At 42.7% G+C, this 18,444-nt stretch overlaps 1 protein-coding gene and 1 long non-coding RNA gene across 3 annotated transcripts in view; one reads left to right on the forward strand and one right to left on the reverse strand.

The window, feature by feature from the left end:
* The window catches only part of LAMC2 (laminin subunit gamma 2), a 57,416-nt gene extending 49,110 nt beyond the window's left edge, over positions 1-8,306 (reverse strand). The window contains exons 1-2 of one of the 2 annotated variants that reach the window (XM_045049377.1): positions 8,163-8,306; positions 7,781-8,039 (exon numbers count right to left, since the gene is read on the reverse strand). In XM_045049377.1, the coding sequence (XP_044905312.1) occupies positions 7,781-7,859 (79 nt within the window). In that variant the 5' untranslated portion in view covers positions 7,860-8,039; positions 8,163-8,306. The remainder of the gene's footprint in view (positions 1-7,780; positions 8,040-8,162) is intronic. The other variant, XM_045049376.1, reaches the window with a different exon arrangement.
* A 199-nt stretch (positions 8,307-8,505) lies between these two features.
* LOC123382928 lies at positions 8,506-13,278 on the forward strand. The gene is made up of 3 exons (XR_006592110.1): positions 8,506-9,652; positions 11,725-12,506; positions 13,219-13,278. It is a non-coding gene; the product is annotated as an uncharacterized LOC123382928 (long non-coding RNA).
* Positions 13,279-18,444: the final 5,166 nt, after the last annotated feature.

Below are 18,444 nucleotides of genomic sequence, written 5' to 3' on the forward strand. Positions count from 1 at the left end.
GAGGAGTCTCCCCTTTCCTTGCACCTGGCACCTACAAGGGCTCTACTCTGAGACCACAAGTGTCAGCCTCAGTATGGAGGCTCAGTGAGTGTGCGTGGTAAGGATTCCATATGCAAATATCCAATACTGCTATGTAAACCCACACTCTTCTGCCCCCATATATAGCAATTTTCTGTATTTCTAAGAAATCCTCTATAAAGAAAAACATCAATATGGAAAGCATATTTGACTAACTTCAGAGTACAGTATTCATTGAGCATTTCCACATGACTCAACAAAAGGTATCCTCTGCCCTCTTAAGAATCAACTGAAATAAACAACAGTAGAGTGCTCAGGACAGCTAGAGGTGACACCTGAAGCAATGAGGACCAAAAGAAAAAAAAAAACGTGTATAAGGAGTCTGGGTAAAGAAAAGCTAAAATGGAAATTCTGATTTGTACTGAAAATGCTTTTCAGAGTGTACATATTAAATATAGTTTTTCAATCATTTCAGTTTGTTTTGTTGGCTCCTTTAAAAAGTTACCAAATAATTCCTTTTTAAACCTTGCATTGCTTTCGTGAACAATGTACTTCTGTACAAAGAAATTAGCCATAGATTCTTCTGCTGTCTCTACATCCCTTCACAACGCTGAACCCAGTTAGGTATGCATATGCTTACTGTGCACCACAGCAGTTCTCAGTTTGGACAAAAGAACAAAATGGTAATTCATGTGCATTTACAGTGTTGGGAAAATATGTATGAAGTGCATTTATAGAAGCTTCCTTAGAGATTCTTTTCTGAAAAAATCCATCTGAAAACAGTAAATTAAAACTGTACTGCTTAACGTCAGAAGAATGAATTAAGTTAACATCTCTTAGGGGACCAACCACTTTTTATACCTCCATCAAAAGAAGTAACGAAGATCACAGACTGGACCATGAAGCCTCCACCAGGGAGCAGGTGCAATGTGTCTTGTATCTCAGCTGAACAAATGTGCTGCTACTGCACTGTCTCTTCCCATGGCAGATCAGCTGTGGCTTCAGCATGTGAACGTCCCCTCCCACCGTGTACAACAGCCCCCCACCCCTGGCCCCGCGAGGCAAGAGCAGAAGCTTTGGGTTACTGTTGGACCTGGTGCTATTGCAAAGTAGACCGGTCTATCTGCTATGAGAAATGACCTTTCAACATGCAGAATCCCCTTTTACCAAAAGCAAAATGGGTGATGATTTGAAATAGTAAGTACGTGCAAAGCTTACAATGTTCTGGCCATGAAACTGTCCTGATCCTGAAAGACTCTAAAACTTATACCAACGGACTCCAACAGGGGGAGAAAAATAGCCTCAGGACATAAATATGCATGTATAGAATCATGTCAACAGTCATTGAACAGGGGTAAAAAAAAAAAAAAAAAAAAAAAAAAACTTATCCCTACCCCTCAACTGTCCTATTTTTTTTTTTAACTGAGCCACCTAGTCAATTCCAACCTGCATGACAATCTGACAACAGAGTTGAACAAAAAAAGAATAAAAGAGAAAGAGAAAACTTAGTCATTTAAAATCTGTTCTTTTGTCAATGCCCCACCAACTAGAGTTTGTGCTTGGTCTTAACCTGTGGTTCCCTGACATTTTTAAAAGAAAGGCCACCATAGGGAGTCACGTATACAAATAAAGACTTGAAAATAGCCGGGACACAGATGCCCCTACTAGAGACATAGGGATATTCTTATAATCAAGGTTCCACCAAGTGTGAAAATTAATTTAAATGAAAATTTTTAATAAGAATTAGAAATATTAAACTAGCAACTGAAATCTAGTCCTTTTACTAAGTGCATGGCTCTGGTCAAGGAAATAACTTTTCTGTGCCTCAATTTTCCTATCTATGAAGGAGGATTACATATGTGGTAACCCAGCTCTGATGTAACTGAGAATTCACACAGTTCCTTTGCTGGCTGGGTATCATTTTTCTCACCTACAAAAGGAGAAGCTTTTGTAGAGAACCTCTAAGGACCATTCTCATTTAAATACCATGATGCTGGGGTGCCTGGGTGGCTCAGTTTGTGATCTTGTGGTTCTTGAATTCGAGCCCCTCACTGGGCTCTGTGCTGACAGCTCAGAGCCTGGAGACTGCTTTGGATTCTGTGTTTCCCTGTCTCTGCTTCTCCCCCGCTCATTCTCTCTTTCTCACAAAAAATAAACATTAAAAAAATTAGTAAAAATTAAGTAAATACCATGATGCTGTAATAAGAGAAAAAAGTATGGAAACATGCAGAACTTTTTATAAGAAATGCCCCAAATGAGTGCAGCTAAAGATGTGAATAACTTTTCCAATGTTTAAATCAGTGTGGGAAATGATTTGGCTGCAATTTTATTTTTTCCAGACTGTGAATATTCACAAAATGAATAAAAATAAAATCTGGAAAAGAAACAGCTGGCATTCTGTAAATGGTCGCCAAGCCTGAAGAAGTCTAGGATACATAGACCTTTACCCAACTGATCTCCACCTCTCCTCTGATACGGCAGAAGGGAAAGGCTAGAGCCCTTACATTGACCAGTGATGGAAGAAGAACCATTCTTTTCTTTCCTAATCGTGACATAAGGAAGCACATGACTGTTGGGCAGGCACCTATACAGACATACAGTCACCCACAGACACAGAAAAGACTTAGCTTTTGGCTTTGAATATAATTCAAATATTACATCATGTACCTGGGGGTTATATTAGAGCACAGCCCAGTAATGATTCAGTAATCTGCTAGGCCTAATTTGTGACTAAATTAGAGTTCCAGAATCTATGGCACTCCTATTTCTACACTGGTCTGTAATGATCCAAGTCTTGTCCTTGGAAATTTCTCTAGGGTGTAAAAAAAAAAAAAAAAAAAAAAAAAAAAAAAAAAAAGTCAATATACTTGAGCCCACTAAGAGCTTAAATGGGAAAAGTATTCCCAAGATTGCCTCAACAACTTAATTTCATGCTCCTGACTTTCCCATAAACATTGATCACAAACCAACATTCTTCCTCAGCTCCTTGACCAGTGGAGCTAAACCGATGGCTGTCCCCAGTTCAGGACCCCAGCATTTAAGTCTTCATAGGTGTTTCCAGCTTATGCCCCCAATTCAAATCCATACTCCAATTTATTGCACACACTTGAATATAATAAGGTGGGAGGTTTTATTTTTCCGGGGGGGGGGGGGGGGGAAGGTCACATTTAAGTCTTTTCAAAATCTTTTTCAATTACTTTTAATTTTAAAATATTATTTGGGGAAGACCTGTCAATTTGAAATGATGTCCGTCAATGCATTGGATACTTATCAGTAAGAAAAAGCCTAGGCTATTGAACCAACCCTCATAATTGTTCATTATCTCACAATTTTGAGTGTCGAAAATCATAAACCTTTCAAGATGATTATGCTGTGAAGATTACAATGTGCGTTGAAGGATAATCTTTAAATCTTTTAGACGTTTTGAAAATGGTGTACTTTCCAATGACGGTGTGAAAAGCAGACACAAATGGAGCTATATCTCAAGCCACCTAAACCGAAGCAAAGAAGAAACTGTATTAAAGTTCTGTTAGCTGCTAAAGGTGGAATTTGAATGTAATTACTTCATAAAATGTGAACTTACAAACTAATGCTTGTAAGTTATTTTATAAATTATGTGACTTTAGGTTTGTGAATTAATGTGCTACATTACACACAAAAAGCCATGTGACCACTGCATCTACACTGCTAAATGGTTTCATAATCAAGTTGGCCAAACCCTTTTTTTGGTGGGGGATGGGGAAAGTCTCCAATTAAGAAGTGAGAGAGCAGCTTATGGAGTGCTCATCATATATTTGAGCATGTTCTAGACAGCAATAGACCTGCTGAATCTGTATGTGATAAGATCTGGTGTTTGCCAAAAAGTAAGGATAAGAAATGATACGACATCTGATCTTGAAATTCCATCTGCTCTGAGTCCCTTGTCAGGAATTCCCATTTATTTCATTGGGTAAAACTTGGGGTTCATTTCAGCCTGAGCAGAAGGACTCCTCATCACCTTTCTTGAGCTAATGAAAGGAACCTCTTAAAAAAGTTCACCGCTTAAAACTCAGAAGACAGTATGTTGACATTCAGCATTGGCAGAGTTCTATGACAATAATATTGAACACATAGTGCTTACTAGGCACTGTGCAAAGTGCTTTAGTATGTAATGATTGCAACAACTTATTTTCCTCATCTCAGAGACCAGGAAACTGAGTACCAGGGGAAGTAGCTTGCCTAAACCCCACAAATAGGAAGTGGAGCTACCATTTGAACCCAGGCCTGCACCTGTATGCATGATGCTGTACCATTTCCACAGTTTAAGTAACAGAATCCAGGAGAGAGTATAAACCTTTCCAGGGCTCTCTTCCACGATCCACAGCATCTCTCTTCCAGTATCTGACCATGAGAGAAACCAGATCAGTGTTCTATAATCATCTTGGATGTTGAGCTCATCATTCTAGAATAATTGCTTCAAAACATAACTGATGGCTGAATCCAACAGTATCATGTTGATCCTCATTCTTTGTATATTTATAGTTTTATGTCTGAATACCATTTATTATACCTACATTGTTGTAGATCTTCCTTTGGCTAGCAAAACATTCCTCTTTGATAATGTTCTCTATTCTCAAGGCCCATTCCTCCTTATTCTCCATTGTTCTTCTATCTCCTTGGTAAGTGTTGAGGTTTCTCTTACCTCTGTGTCCCAGGTAATATCATCTATTGTCAGGGCTTTGCTTTCTCCCTTTGGGCTCACCATTTTATATTTCAAACTGTTCTTCTAAACTTAAAGATCACAGTTCCAGCCGTTCACCAGGACTGTTGGCCATCTCCACTGGCATCCCTGATTTAACATATCCCTATAGGAACTCATTCCTTCCTCTTCATCCACTATACAACCTTGCTCCCAATTCGGATCCTTGAGTTCTCATTTCCTTTAATGGCATCACTATCTAACCAATCACACTCGCCTGAAGCCTCAGACCCATCCTGGACTCTTGCTTATTTCTCATGACGTCCCCTTCTATCCCTGACACACACTCATTGGATCACCAAATTCTTTCAACTTTACCTTCTAAATGTCTCTGTAACCTGTTTCCACTTTGCTATTTCTGCCACCACAATGAAAGCCTTCATCATCTCTCATTTGGATTCTTGCAATGGCCATTTATTGCCGTCTCCTAGCTCAACTCCGTCTAAGGCATTCAGTGAGCGACCTTGCTAAAACATGAATCTGGCCATGCCCACCCCTGCTTCTATATAAACCATCTGCAACTTTTCTTTACCTATGAGGCACTATCCTAGCTGTGCAGCCTGGCACATAAGGCTCTTCACAGCCAGGTTCTTGGCTACATTTCTAGTCTCACTCTTCTCTACTTCTTGCCCCTTCTCCAGTCACGATCTGTGTGAACTGTGATCCAGACCAATGGAGCTATATGCCACATTCTCTCACACACCAACTATGAGCTCCTGAAGGGAAGTCCTTATCTTGCTTAGCAATCTCTGTGCATCCAAGTTCACTATTTTTATCTCGACTGTTGGCTTCATAGTTTTTAAAGAAACATGGTTCTAAGCATTTTAAAGCACTTTACAATAAACCGCTCTGCAAGGTTGCAGAGTACTGCTGTTCCCATTTCACAGGTGAAGAAGATTCCAAGAAGTTGAGGAGCCTGAATAGTTACTAATAAGAAAATAGTAGCCAAAATTTGAAGCCAGATCAGGCTGACCCTAAAACCTGTGCTTTAGCTGAGACCAACCGTGAAAGTCTCACTGATGACATCTAACACATAATTTCACCTTCAAGGGAACAGCCGGGAAGCAATGCCATGGCTTTAGGCTCCCATAGGTGCAGCCCACAGGGTGCACAGATGCAGGTCACTTTGGGAAGTGGCCAGTCCCATATTTTAGTCCAACTTACACCACATCCCAGCAGCCCGTGAATAGAAAAGCATGGGTGCTCTACCCTAACGCCAACCTTTTCACACTCTCATTGAACCCCAAAATGAAGCCCTTTTTGAGGAGGGAGTCTAATATCTTAAGCAACCTATCTCCAAGGAAGGGGAGAGTCTAGAAATGAAACTGAACATAGCTTCTGACTTGTCTAAATAGAATACTCAGTTTGTCTATCCTTGAGTCTGTCCTCTTGAGTCTGGTTTTATTTAACAACTGATAAAATCCTACATATTTATTTCTGTTATCTAATGCTAACACATTAGATGTGGCCAATGGGAAAATTGCTTCAAAAATTACCCATTATATAAAACATATGTACTTGCTCCCTTATTACTTTACAATGTGGTCCCAAAAGCTCCAGCCTAAGAACTCCTGGATCGAGTGCCAGATGTGTCCCTGCCAACAGCTGGTGTATAGCTTTGTGCAAATCCAGTTCCATGTTTTCGTATTTTAAGCCAAGGGCTGTAGTAGTTGATCCATAAGCAGTCCCTTTGAATTCTAATATTTGGAGACTCTCCTTACTTTTAGGATGTTTCTCACTAGGTTAACCATAAGGGAACCTAACCTACATCATTATTTTCATAAATGGCTTTTAAAATGGTAATCAGGGATGATGGGTTGGAAGTTAATTCCAAGATTATTTTAGGAAAAAAAAAACACTATCAATTCATTCAAACACATGCCAAAATATCGTGCCATTCAAATAGAATTCAAGCCAGCTATTTATGGAAAGCATAAGATAATGCAGTGCGTGCGTGAACATTGTTTCACATTCACATATGTGAAAATGACTCTTGGACCTAGTGAAATAATTACTGAAATGCCATCAGGTGCAGGGAGTAATCTAAACATGAAAATTCAGGGTAATTAAACAAGTGAATATCATCGGTCAATCCAAGTGACCGGGAAAACACCCGTTATGTGTTGTCATAACTGACCCGTGCCTATAGCAAACAGTTGCTAGGTTCTCAGCAAGTTTTGTTTACGTGAGCGACTTGAACTTCTCACAATATGACAGCCCTTGGACACCCTAGATAAGATTAAATGACCTATGGGGTGCCTGGGTGGCTCAGGTGGTTGAGCATCCAACTTCAGGTCATGATCTCACAGTTCGTGGGTTCAAGCCCTGCGTCGGGCTCTGTGCTGACAGCTCAGAGCCTGGAGCCTGCTTCGGATTCTGCGTCTCCCTCCCTCTCTCTCTCAGCCCCTCCCCTGCTCATGCTCTGTCACTCTCTGCCTCTTTCTCTGAAATAAACATTAAAAAATATTTTTAAAAAATCAATCTATGACATAGGCACCCAGTAAATGCCTGTTGAATTAATGTGAGAATACTATTAGAAGTAACGTTGTGCAAAAATAAAGCGCTGCTAAGACTCCTAGGGCTCAGTTTCCATCCCGAAGATGAAATGAGGATTCCAGAAGGATTATTAGAGAGGCTCCTTTTCAATCTTTATGGTGTTCACCCTCACAGAAAACATTCCCACCACAATTCCATCAACGAAAACACGTGATGGGAAAAGAATTCGTATGCCGGCATATTCCTGATCAAACAGGGCCCCACTGATCCAAAAAGCAACCAAGACGGCACATTTTTAAAGTAAGGAAAATCTTGGTTTGGCACAACCTACTGGCTCCATTTTAACACCAGACAGCCGTATAGAACATTAGACTTTGGTTACACCGCGTCTCTGGAGAAGCCCCAGCCGCGGGAGGAGTCGGGAGCTTTACAGAAGTTCTCGACTCAGCGGGAATCGTCGGAGGTGCGCTCGGCCGTCGCCGTGTGCAGGGCCAGGGCAGCGACGTTTCCTCCGGGAGGCCGACTCACCTTCCCTCCTGGAGGTGGCCCGGGTGTTGGGCAGGAGCAGCGCGACGCAGAGGCAGCCGCACAGCCAGAGCGCGCGCATGGCCGGGCCGGGCCGCGCGTCCGTCCGCCACACAGGGGTCGCCGCCCGCGCCTCGCGGCTGCTGGTTTGCGCTCCGCGCTCCGCTCTGCCTTCCTTTTCCTTGATCAGGTGGTTTTATCGACTCCTCTACCTGACTCAGTCCTGACAGGAAGAGAGCCTGTGTTTCAGGGTGTGACTCACCTGTGAATAAGGAGGACCCAGCCCTCAGCAGCCAGACAAACACACACCGCGCACACCGCGCCGCGAGAGCGCTCACCCCCGCCGCCGGGCTCCCCCCGCCCTCGCCGCGAGAGGGGTGCACACCTGGCCCGGGCCGAGGGCGTGGTGCCGAGGCTGCGGCCCAGGGATCCCGCTGGAGGAATGCGCCCGCTGCCCCGCAGCCCTGCTTCTCTCCCGGGGTGGTCCGCCGCAGAAGTCGCACAGGTGGACGGCGAGCAGCCTGCCCCCTCTCCAAGGCGCAGACTCACAGCCGGCAACCCCGATCGGCTCCCGTCTAAAAGACGTCAAGGAGAACAGGCATCACGAGAGGGTGCTCTCCACCCTCTGGGCTCCCCTCAACCGCTCTGAAGTACGGCAGGCCTCCCCCAGCCCACCCACTCTGCTAGCACTTCTTTCCTTCCCTCCCCATCACCGGGCTCCTCTCCTGGGTCCCCTAACTTCCTGATCACCTGGGCTGGCGACTGTCAAGTCACCTGCTGACCTGACCGGTGGGCCTCCCTATGAAGGCGGGGTATCGCTCGAGATCCCTAACAGCTCGCGCATTTGCTGGCGCACTGTCAGCTCGGTAAATGTCCTTCGGAACTGAAGAAAACGGAGAACCCGGATTTCATATTCCTTTTACCTCTTAGAGCATTTTTCTCATACCGTTCTCCGTGGGCGCACAGGAAATGTTTGCGGAGACTCACGGTGAGAGGCATCCAAGTCTCTTGTGTTAGGTGAGGGGACTGATGTCCAGGAAACTGCAAATCCTGGTATATCCTACATCGCCCCTATCCCTAAGGAGGCTGGTGGCAATAATTCAGAGAGACCTCTGTCAAAGAGAAAGCTTTGGTTCCTACTAGAGATTTAAAAATTACCAGAGGTTTGTAGGTGCTCAGTATATACGCACAATCTGTCCCAAACAGTCACCCCTACTTTTCATGATCAAGGCCTACAAAGGCCCCTGGTGAATATTGTTCACTGGCTAAAGGAATGCATGTTATCTAGATAGTTCTATAGATAACATAAGGCAACAAACAATACAACATGGTTACTGTGTGTCAATAGGTGTAAGAATTTCAGTTTATGCATGTAAGTGAGACCAGTTGGGCTGGGAGAGCTTGGGAGGATTATGCACAGAACATGAACCATGAACTAGGTAGGTGTTGGGGAATAATCAGGATCTGAATACAGCACCAAAGAACCACAGAGGGAGACCATTCACTGAACACTGGCTACCATCTATTCTAAAATCTCCAGCAAAAAAAAAAAAAAAAAAAAAAAAAAAAATAGGAATAGAAAGGAATCTCCAATTTTCTCATCCCAAGCTTCTACTCTCCTCTTCCACTCTGTTCGGGATTCACGCAAATAGCATAAAGATTCTTCTCTCTCAAAGTTCACAGTCTCCAGTTACTGCTAGTTTCAGGTCCTGGAGACCAGTAACTGTCTAGTTTTTCCTGTCTAGTAACTAGTATGTTGTAGAGGCTGAAATCATGCCCCCAAGTCCCTGATCCATGTATTTCTACCCATCAGTGTTGTGCAATCCACAATCCTGCAAGAACAGGAACAGAGCCCTGCAAAATAAAGGCTTAAAGGTAAATTTCATTTTAGTACAGATTATTAGTCTATTCTGTCTCAAAAGTTGGAACAGATATTTTCATCTATCACTTTTGGATAGTGATAGAAATAATAGCTAACATATATACAGTACCTACCATTTGTAATTGCTGATGTGAATCCTTTATACAGAACAACACTTTAATCTTGGAAACAATGCTATGGGACAGGTGTACTATTAACTTCCCATTTGACAAATGGGAAAACAGAGGCATAGAAAGGTCAGGTAGCATGCTCAAAGTCACACTGGTTCCAGAGTTTAGGGGTCAGATTAAAGAGCCCCATAAAAAAGACAAATTCACAATACTCAATGAATTCAAAATGCAGCCAATGGTTATTCGTCAACATCCATTACAACCCAACCAGATTGGCCCACACCGATAATCAAGTCCCAATGACTCTGAACAAGTATTTCTGATTTTGCCTAACGTGTTAGCTCTGAAAGGACCCCCAGAGGCTGCCTGAACCTGGAATAGAAAACGGGCAGCAGAGCCCTGGGCACCAGGCCAAACAGCAGCCTCTTTTATGCGAACAGTACACTTTGGTGTTTCTCCATTCCTACCCCTTTTCATTGTCTTATTCTGGATCTTTTCACACAACTCAACAACCTGCCTGGCTCAAGCTTGAGACCTCTGTTCTGGCCGAATCTCCTACCATGCTCGGAGACCATATCAACTGCTCTTTGCCAATTTGAGGATTTTTCTGTAGTGCTCTACTAGTCAAAAGTTGAGGTTCTTTAGCAGATCCCCAGGGCCAAATCCTGGCTTCACGTCTCATCAAGGTAGTTTATTTAGTTTTCTCTAAGCTTCAGTTTCCTCATCTGTAAAATGGGGATAATAATAGAACTGTTACCTGGTAGGGATACTGGGAAAATTAAATGGCCTATCTAGTGCTTAGAGAAGTATCAGACATATATGCACTATGCAAGTAAGCTATAATAATTGTTGGTATTGTTACCACTAAGCACCATCAGTTTTCCTTTATTGTAATTAATAAATATCCTAGAAGAAGGGATTTTTGCTTCAACTCTCCTACTAATTGACAAATAGTAATTAAAATTTTTGATGTTTATATATTTGTGAGAGCAAGAGAGACAGTGTGAATGGGGGAGGGGCAGAGAGGGAGACACAGAATCTGAAGAAGGTTCCATGCTCTGAGCTGTCAGCACAGAGCCTGACGTGGGGCCCGAACTCCCAAACCAAGCTGAAGTCAGAAGCTTATCCGACTGAGTTACCCAGACGCCCCTATTGAATAGTAATTTGAAACTTCTATGGAACTCTTGGTCTTCTCCAGGTTCCTATCCAGATTGCCAACATTTACTTGGAAGTTGTTAATTTTTATTTTTGCTGCGTATCTCAAAATTTCCTTCACATTCAGATCTTCCTGTCCAATGTTTTAAGATTTAGAATTTTAGGGGCGCCTGGGTGGCGCAGTCGGTTAATCGTCCGACTTCAGCCAGGTCACGATCTCGCGGTCCATGAGTTCGAGCCCCGTGTCAGGCTCTGGGCTGATGGCTCAGAGCCTGGAGCCTGTTTCCGATTCTGTGTCTCCCTCTCTCTCTGCCCCTCCCCCGTTCATGCTATGTCTCTCTCTGTCCCCCAAAAAAATAAACGTTGAAAAAAATTAAAAAAAAGATTTAGAATTTCATTTTTATAAAGTTAATTTTTTTTTTTTTTTTAGAGAGTGAGGGTGTGAGTGGGGGAGAGAGGCAGAGAGAGAGAGAGAGAGAGAGAGAGAGAGAGAGAGAATGAATCTTAAGCAGGCTCCATGTTCAGCATAGAGCCCTATGCAGGGCTCTGTCCCATGACCCTGGGATCATGATCTGAGCCAAAATCAAGAGTCAGATTCTCAACTGAGCCACCCAGGTACCACTAGAACTTCATTTTAAATAAGGGGTAGGAAGATCTTATATTTCGGGGAAAATTAAAAGTAAGATGGATTTAAAGAATTCTTACAATTAACCTCAGGCAACACATGTTTTTCAAAAAGGCAGTGAAAGTCTGTTTGCTTTTCCATGTGACCCAAATAAATCTTTCTTCTCCAAATCCAGACAAAAATCATTAGATACTACTCAGCAATAAAAAGGAATGAACCACTGACACATACAGAACGTGGATGAATCTCAAGGCTTTGTGGTAGGTGAGAGAAGCCAGACAACAAAAGACCAAATTGTATATAATTCCATTGATATGAAATCCAAAAAAGGTGAAACTACAAGGAAAGAACGTACAGCGGTTGGCAGGGGTAGGAGGTTGACTGCAAGGGGCGTGAGGCTCATTTTGGGGGATAAAAGAAATATTTTTAAATACAATAGTCAAAAGTAGTCAGATTATACACAATCAAATTACCTATTTTAGGTGTACAAACTATACCTCAATAAAAATGGTATTGGTACGAAAAGTAAGATAATCTCAACAAATCTACATGATAAATAAGATGATATTCAGCTCAAATGTGCAAACTCAGTCCCAGGATTAGAAACACACCGCTGTCTGCACGAGCTGTGACAAAGCCACAGCAGAGTCCAGTCCTAACACTCTGCTGGTCCTCATAAGCTCTAAAGAGCTTCAGGCAGAAATACTACCCAAGAATTGCAGGGGGACCCATCTTCTGGAAACATGTCTCTTTGGGCAGTTTATGGGAGGTCAGAGATGATGTGAAATGTTTGGGGGCACAGATTTCAAACCCCCGTTGGACTTTTGTCCTAGGAAATGAGCACTTGGATTTTCATCATATCGTCCCCCAAATCGCCACGATCATCTAGAGTATGGCCCCCGATATCAGTGGGGATGAGGTTCCATGCAGAAGTTCTCCAGTTCCGGAGACGGAAAGGTACTGGGGCATTTCCTCAGGGTGTGGCCGGGAAGGCTGAGCCCTGGAAGTCCCCTAGGTCCATTGTTTTATTTGCAGCTCAGTCATAAGTCACCCAAGGGACTTTTCCTTTTACAGTGCCGTGTAAATCACTCCACACAACTGGCATCTCTCCACCCGCAACCTCCCAAACAGAATTGCAAGTGACATGTTGATTTTTGCCTTGAGTTCCATCGTTACCTTAGCTAGCTTTCAGAAGGAATGTCTGGCATGTCACCCGCTTTCAAGCTCACTTATGATAGAAACTGAAGCACTGGCTGTTAACATGCCAGCAATAGACAGGACTGTTGGACTCCATTCCCTGCCCTTAATCTCCCCCAGATAGTTCTAATTATGTCAGCATTTGCAGAAAAATTTTACATATAAAATGCAGCAATTGGAGGCGGGGCGGAAACCCAACTCCCCTTTGTTCTTAATTGATAAAGGAAAATGTCCATAAATGGAAATGGTTCAGCGTTTCCTGGATCGTCTGGGTAAATTCTCTAAGGTTGGCCGGACTCCAGAAAACAATGTTCTCTGAAGCAAGCACTCTGGCTGAAGGGGCAGGTTTCCATGTTATGCAGAAACCTATATAGTGTTCCCACGGCTACTTTTCAGGGGACAGTAGAGGCCAGGCCAGAGCTCAATAATGACTTTCATTTTTTACTTTTTTTTTTTAATGTTTATTTTTTAGAGAGGGAGAGAGACCCCAAATGTGAGTGGAGGAGCGACAGAGAGAGGGAGACAGAGGATCTGAAGCAGGCTCCAGGCTCTGAGCTGTCAGCACAGAGCCCAAAGCGGGGCTCTGAACTCTCAAACTGCGAGATCGTGACCTGAACCCAAGTCGGACATCTAACCAACTGAGCCACCCAAGCACCCCTTTGCCTTTTACTTTTTAAGGGGAGTTGATCCTTTTTCCTGTGGTTGACTGGTGGCACACATGGGCAGGCAATGTGGTGGGAAAGGAACAGCTACACACAAAGGATTTCACTGCGTCTTTTTTGGTGTAGTTATTACAGACAAGTATTCAAATCCTACATTTGTTTACCAAAACGACAAGCAGGGAGGAGCAGAAAGAAGAGGGACACACGTGCAGAACCAGATGAGATAGACATGGAAGAAATAACGGGGTGAGAGATGCTGGGAACTTTAGCAGATTTAGGGGTTTGCCAGATGTTACATTCTCTTGGACTGAAATGTGGTCACCCGCTCACCTGTGAAATGTCCACTCGTAGATTAAACACGCTGCCTGCAGTTCCTCGGCCACTTGAATACTTGATTTGTAGATATTCAGAGTTGATTGAGAGGTGAAGGAGCCCACACAGTGAACATTCTCCCCTGGATTGCACTGGTAGGGCTCAAGGGCTGCAGGCATGACAAGATAGGCTTGGAAGTAAGAGGTGGCCACCCTTAGATCCGAGATCCCCACCCATGCCTTCCCAAAGGAAGAAATGAGTCCAGGAAACAGTGTTTTTAAAGGTGCTTAATTTCAATCTGGAACTTTCCCACCTTTACTATAAAGTCTGAAAAACTCCATAGCATTGAGAATCTAATTCTCTGTCTTTAGACAGGAAACTTAGGACACATTTTAAACATCTAATCATTTTGCCAACCACGATACTGAATATTCTGCATGTGCCCAGCTCAGTGCCAGAAGTCTTGCAGGGACTTAAGAATTCATTCGTCACCACTGCCCTATGCAGCAGGTGCTATTATTATCCACATTTTGAGGTTACTCAGGCTCCCTCACAAATCCCTGCCAATGCCACTCTCCAGAGTAATTATTCAACTACAATATAAAAACAAATTAAGCCTCTCACTGAATAAACACACACTTCCCCATAAAAAAAAAAAAAAAAGTTGAACCTTTAAATAAATTAAAACTCCTAGTCCTTATAACATCTACAGGACTCCTGCAGATCAGCAATAAAGGTTTGGCTACTAGGGGTGCATTTTCCTTTTCACATTACCTTTTGTAATTCGTCGGTGTACAATGACTTCAGATTCTTACGCAACATCCTTTTACATCATCCAACCAGGTCTTGATGCTTTTCTCTTGGTCTGATACCTTAATCCAGGTATAAAAGCTCCTTTATTAAGTAACTTAGTAACTCCTTAGAATAGTTGGAAATTATTTTCAGCATAGTGTAAAGAGTCTGAGCAGTCTTAAAGAGTTCCAGAATTTAGTAGCTCTCTCCAGGTTACACAGAAATCCCCAAACATTCCTGGGTGGGTCTTTTGCAGGAAGCCTGTGGATTGGATTAGACTTTGGTTACAAGGTGCAACTGTCAGACCATTGCAATTATGGAGACAGCTACCAATAATCACTGAAAAATCCAGAGACACTCCTCACTAGCCTAAAAATTTCCCACAGCCTCAATATGTCTACTTAGATTAAGTAGGAGAATTAATGCACTGTTTCAGACAATTTAAACCAAAATGACACATTTCCCTCCGTTATCTGTCCATTTTAGGCGAATACATTGTAGATCTGAGTTATTCAGACAAGAGTTTCAATTTTCTGCTTTTTATCGTATGAATACACAGCAAAGCAATTGCTTTATTAAGGTTGCTAATGCCTTTGCTACTTTCTTATCTCAGCGTCCTCTGTTCACATAACCTTTGGAAGTAATTTAGAAAATCTCAGCCAAAGCAAGAATATGGCTACTTGGTTTGGCAGCAGAATTGTTTATGAAGAAACGAATACATTTTATGCGCCTTAGGTAAACATAACATGGATTATTACATCTATGCTAAAAATTCTACACACACGCACACACATGAATATATAGTACTTGAGCTCTAGGCAGAAAACTATGGAATAGAATTATTACTACATTGTCTACTGAAATTAATATAACACTTTACTGGAATTGAATCTTAATAAAATATCTTTTGATATTTTAATTATTTAATAAAAAAATCTTTTGAGAAAAATTTTGGGGCTTTTATTTAGTCGGTTTGCGTTTTGGGTTTTAATCTTCAATACTTTCTAAGGAAAGGGCCACTCTAAATCTTCTGACCCTTCAGGGCCTGATTACAAAACCCATCTTGGCAGTAACTGTCTCAATGTTATCTGCACTCTAATCTTCCCTGTTGAAATTTGCTGAAGAATTCTTATTAACTTTATACATTTATACTAATAAAAATTAATTTAATGAGCTTCCTTTCAGAATCCGATCTTGTCTGACCAGTCAACCATAATGCTGGTTTTCCCACTGGAACACAGAACCCAAAGAGTAATAACCTGTACCGTTTACAGTACCCTGCTGATTCCGATCAATGTCCCCTTACACAGACCTAGGCTGCACCTCATAGGAGCACCAGTGGATATTTTGAAAGTGGGCTGCTTCCAATGACACTAACTTAAATGTTTAGGAAAACGATCCAAAATATCCTCATATTTTCTTAACATATTATAGAATTATTCTCCATGAAGTTAACCAACTCTTTTAAACAGCTGTATTTTCCAGAAGTTTTTGATCTGCTATATAAAATTGACCTTATTTCATTAAAAGAACCTCTTCGTTGTCCTCGGTTCTAATACTTTAGGCTTTGTTAGACAAAAGTATATTTCAACCATTCCCCAATCCCTTATGACTTTGTAAGCTTGATCTATAGGTCTGCTTCCCTTTTTAGCTGAAAGATCTATTTTTAGACTCATCTAGTATCCTGCCCTCGTGATGATTTTGGTGGCTCTCCTTAGAATGTCGCCAAGCGTTCCTGTGTGTGTGTTCAGAGAGACCAAGTTGTGACACTTCTTACGTTTGGAAACCCCACAGCCTGCACACTGGTGGTGTAGAGTTTGGGTGGACGGCCCGGCCAGGGCACCTTGTGGGGTTATGCGTCGCCCAGGACATCTAGGGGAGGAGGTGTGTGGGCTTCAGGGGGAGTAAAGCACTGACATCCACACACGCCTCTTTGGCCAAGCTGTGCACGCCAGCTTGCGTGCATCCGGAGGAAGGAAACCTTTCTCCTGCTTGGTCTACGGGGAGGGGCTCCATCAGCAGGAAATGGGAAGCAAAGGATCAGTCTACATGAATTCTTGATTTTGTCCTTGATGTGAAGCTGGCAATTCAGATATCCTCATTTAGTTCTAATTTGGATTTTCCTTTAAATATAATAATGAACACCAGTTTTCACGGAAGTTCACATTTTACCTTTCCACTTATTCCAGGTCTTGAGTTTTTCCAGAAAGTTTCTTTTCTCTGCACTGATTCAGTGTGTAGCACCAACCTCAGCAAAATACCTTCTGGGAGATTAAACCATGTATTATGTCTTCTAGGCAATTTACAATCATTTTAGAAAACCTTGCTTACCACACCAATCTTTGGAGGATATTACTTCTAGCAGTTTCCTCCATCCCCCAAACAAGCTTCCTACGCATAACAAAATATTACCTCTGCTTCTAAGGTGACAGGAGTTTAAAATGTCTGCTGTGTAAGTTTTGTAACTTTCTTGAACATCCACACAAACTATTGATGTTTCTATTTTTTTTTTTTTTTTTTTTTTAGTGGAGAGGACACAAGTGATCAAGGGGCAGAGAGAGAATCCAATGAGGGGTATAGAGGGAGGAAGGGAGGGAAGGAGGGGGAGAGAGATGGAGAGTGAGAGAAGCAGGGTTCACCAGGGGCTCATGTTTTTGCCCAAAGTGGGGTTCATGCTCATCCGAAGTGGGGCTTATGCTCAGCCAGTGTGGGATTTGAACTCACCAACTGTGAGATCATGACCTGAGCTGAGGTCAGATGCTTGACAACTGAGCCATCCATGTGCCCCTCTATCTTGTCTTTAAATTCATTTGTGCTCCCGAAGAGCCATCCTAGTGTCATCAGGTGTCCTTTTCCCAGAATCCATTATTCCTTGTCCAGAATAGGTCGCTTGCTCACCTTCATTAAAGATTCTTTGTTTTTTATGTTTATTTTTGAGACAGAGTCAGAGCGAAGGAGGGGTAGAGAGAGGAGGACAGAGAATCAGAAGCAGACTCTATGCTGATAGCAGAGAGCCCGATGCAGAGCTTGAACTCATGAACTGGGAGATCATGACCTGAGCTGAAGTCAGATGCTTAACCAACTGAGCCACCCAGGCGCCCCTAAAGATTCTATCAGCTTGACTGCCCGTCTGTACTTCTTAAGGCAGTGCTGCCCAGTGGAAATTTCTGCAGTGATGGAAACGTTCTGTTTTTGTGCTTCCTAGGGGGATAGCCACTAACCACATGTCTATTGAGCATTTGAAATGTTGTTTGTGCAAATGTGGAGCTTAAACTTTTTATTTAATTTTATTTAGATGTAAATAACCACATGTGGCTAGAGGCACTGGTCTAAGGCCTTCTCTGCCCCCCCCTTTAAAAAAGACTTTTTTTAATGTTTATTTTTTGAGAGCGAGAGCACACGCACAAGTGGGGTAGGGGCAGAGGGAGAAGGAGACACAGAATCCGAAACAGGCTCCAGGCTCTGAGCTGTCAGCACAGAACCCCACGTGGGGCTCAAACTCACAGACCGTGAGATCATGACCTGAGCCGAAGTTGGAGGCTTAACCGACTGAGCCACCCAGGCGCCCCTGCCCCTCCTTTTTCAATGGACATCTCACCAAGTACCTTCTTCACAGTGGTCACTTGTAACTAAGTAGATAAAATGACTTCTGATGGGAAAATTTTTTTTGAAAGTAAATAATAACTTATTGCTTAACTATTAAAGTTTTAGCCAGCAGAAATTTTCTTCTGTGTTATCTAAAATTTTCTGACCCTGGAACACCTGAGTGGCTCAGTCGGTTGAGCGTCCGACTTAGGCTCAGGTCATGATCTCACGGTTTGTGGGTTTGAGCCCTGTGTCAGGCTCCGTGCTGACAGCTTGGGAGCCTGGAAGCTGCTTCAGATTCAGTGTCTCCCTCTGTCTGCCCCTCTGCTGTTTACACTCTGTCTCTC

This window comes from Felis catus, chromosome F1 (assembly GCF_018350175.1).
Source record: "Felis catus isolate Fca126 chromosome F1, F.catus_Fca126_mat1.0, whole genome shotgun sequence".
In the NCBI taxonomy this organism is placed as follows: domain Eukaryota; kingdom Metazoa; phylum Chordata; class Mammalia; order Carnivora; family Felidae; genus Felis; species Felis catus.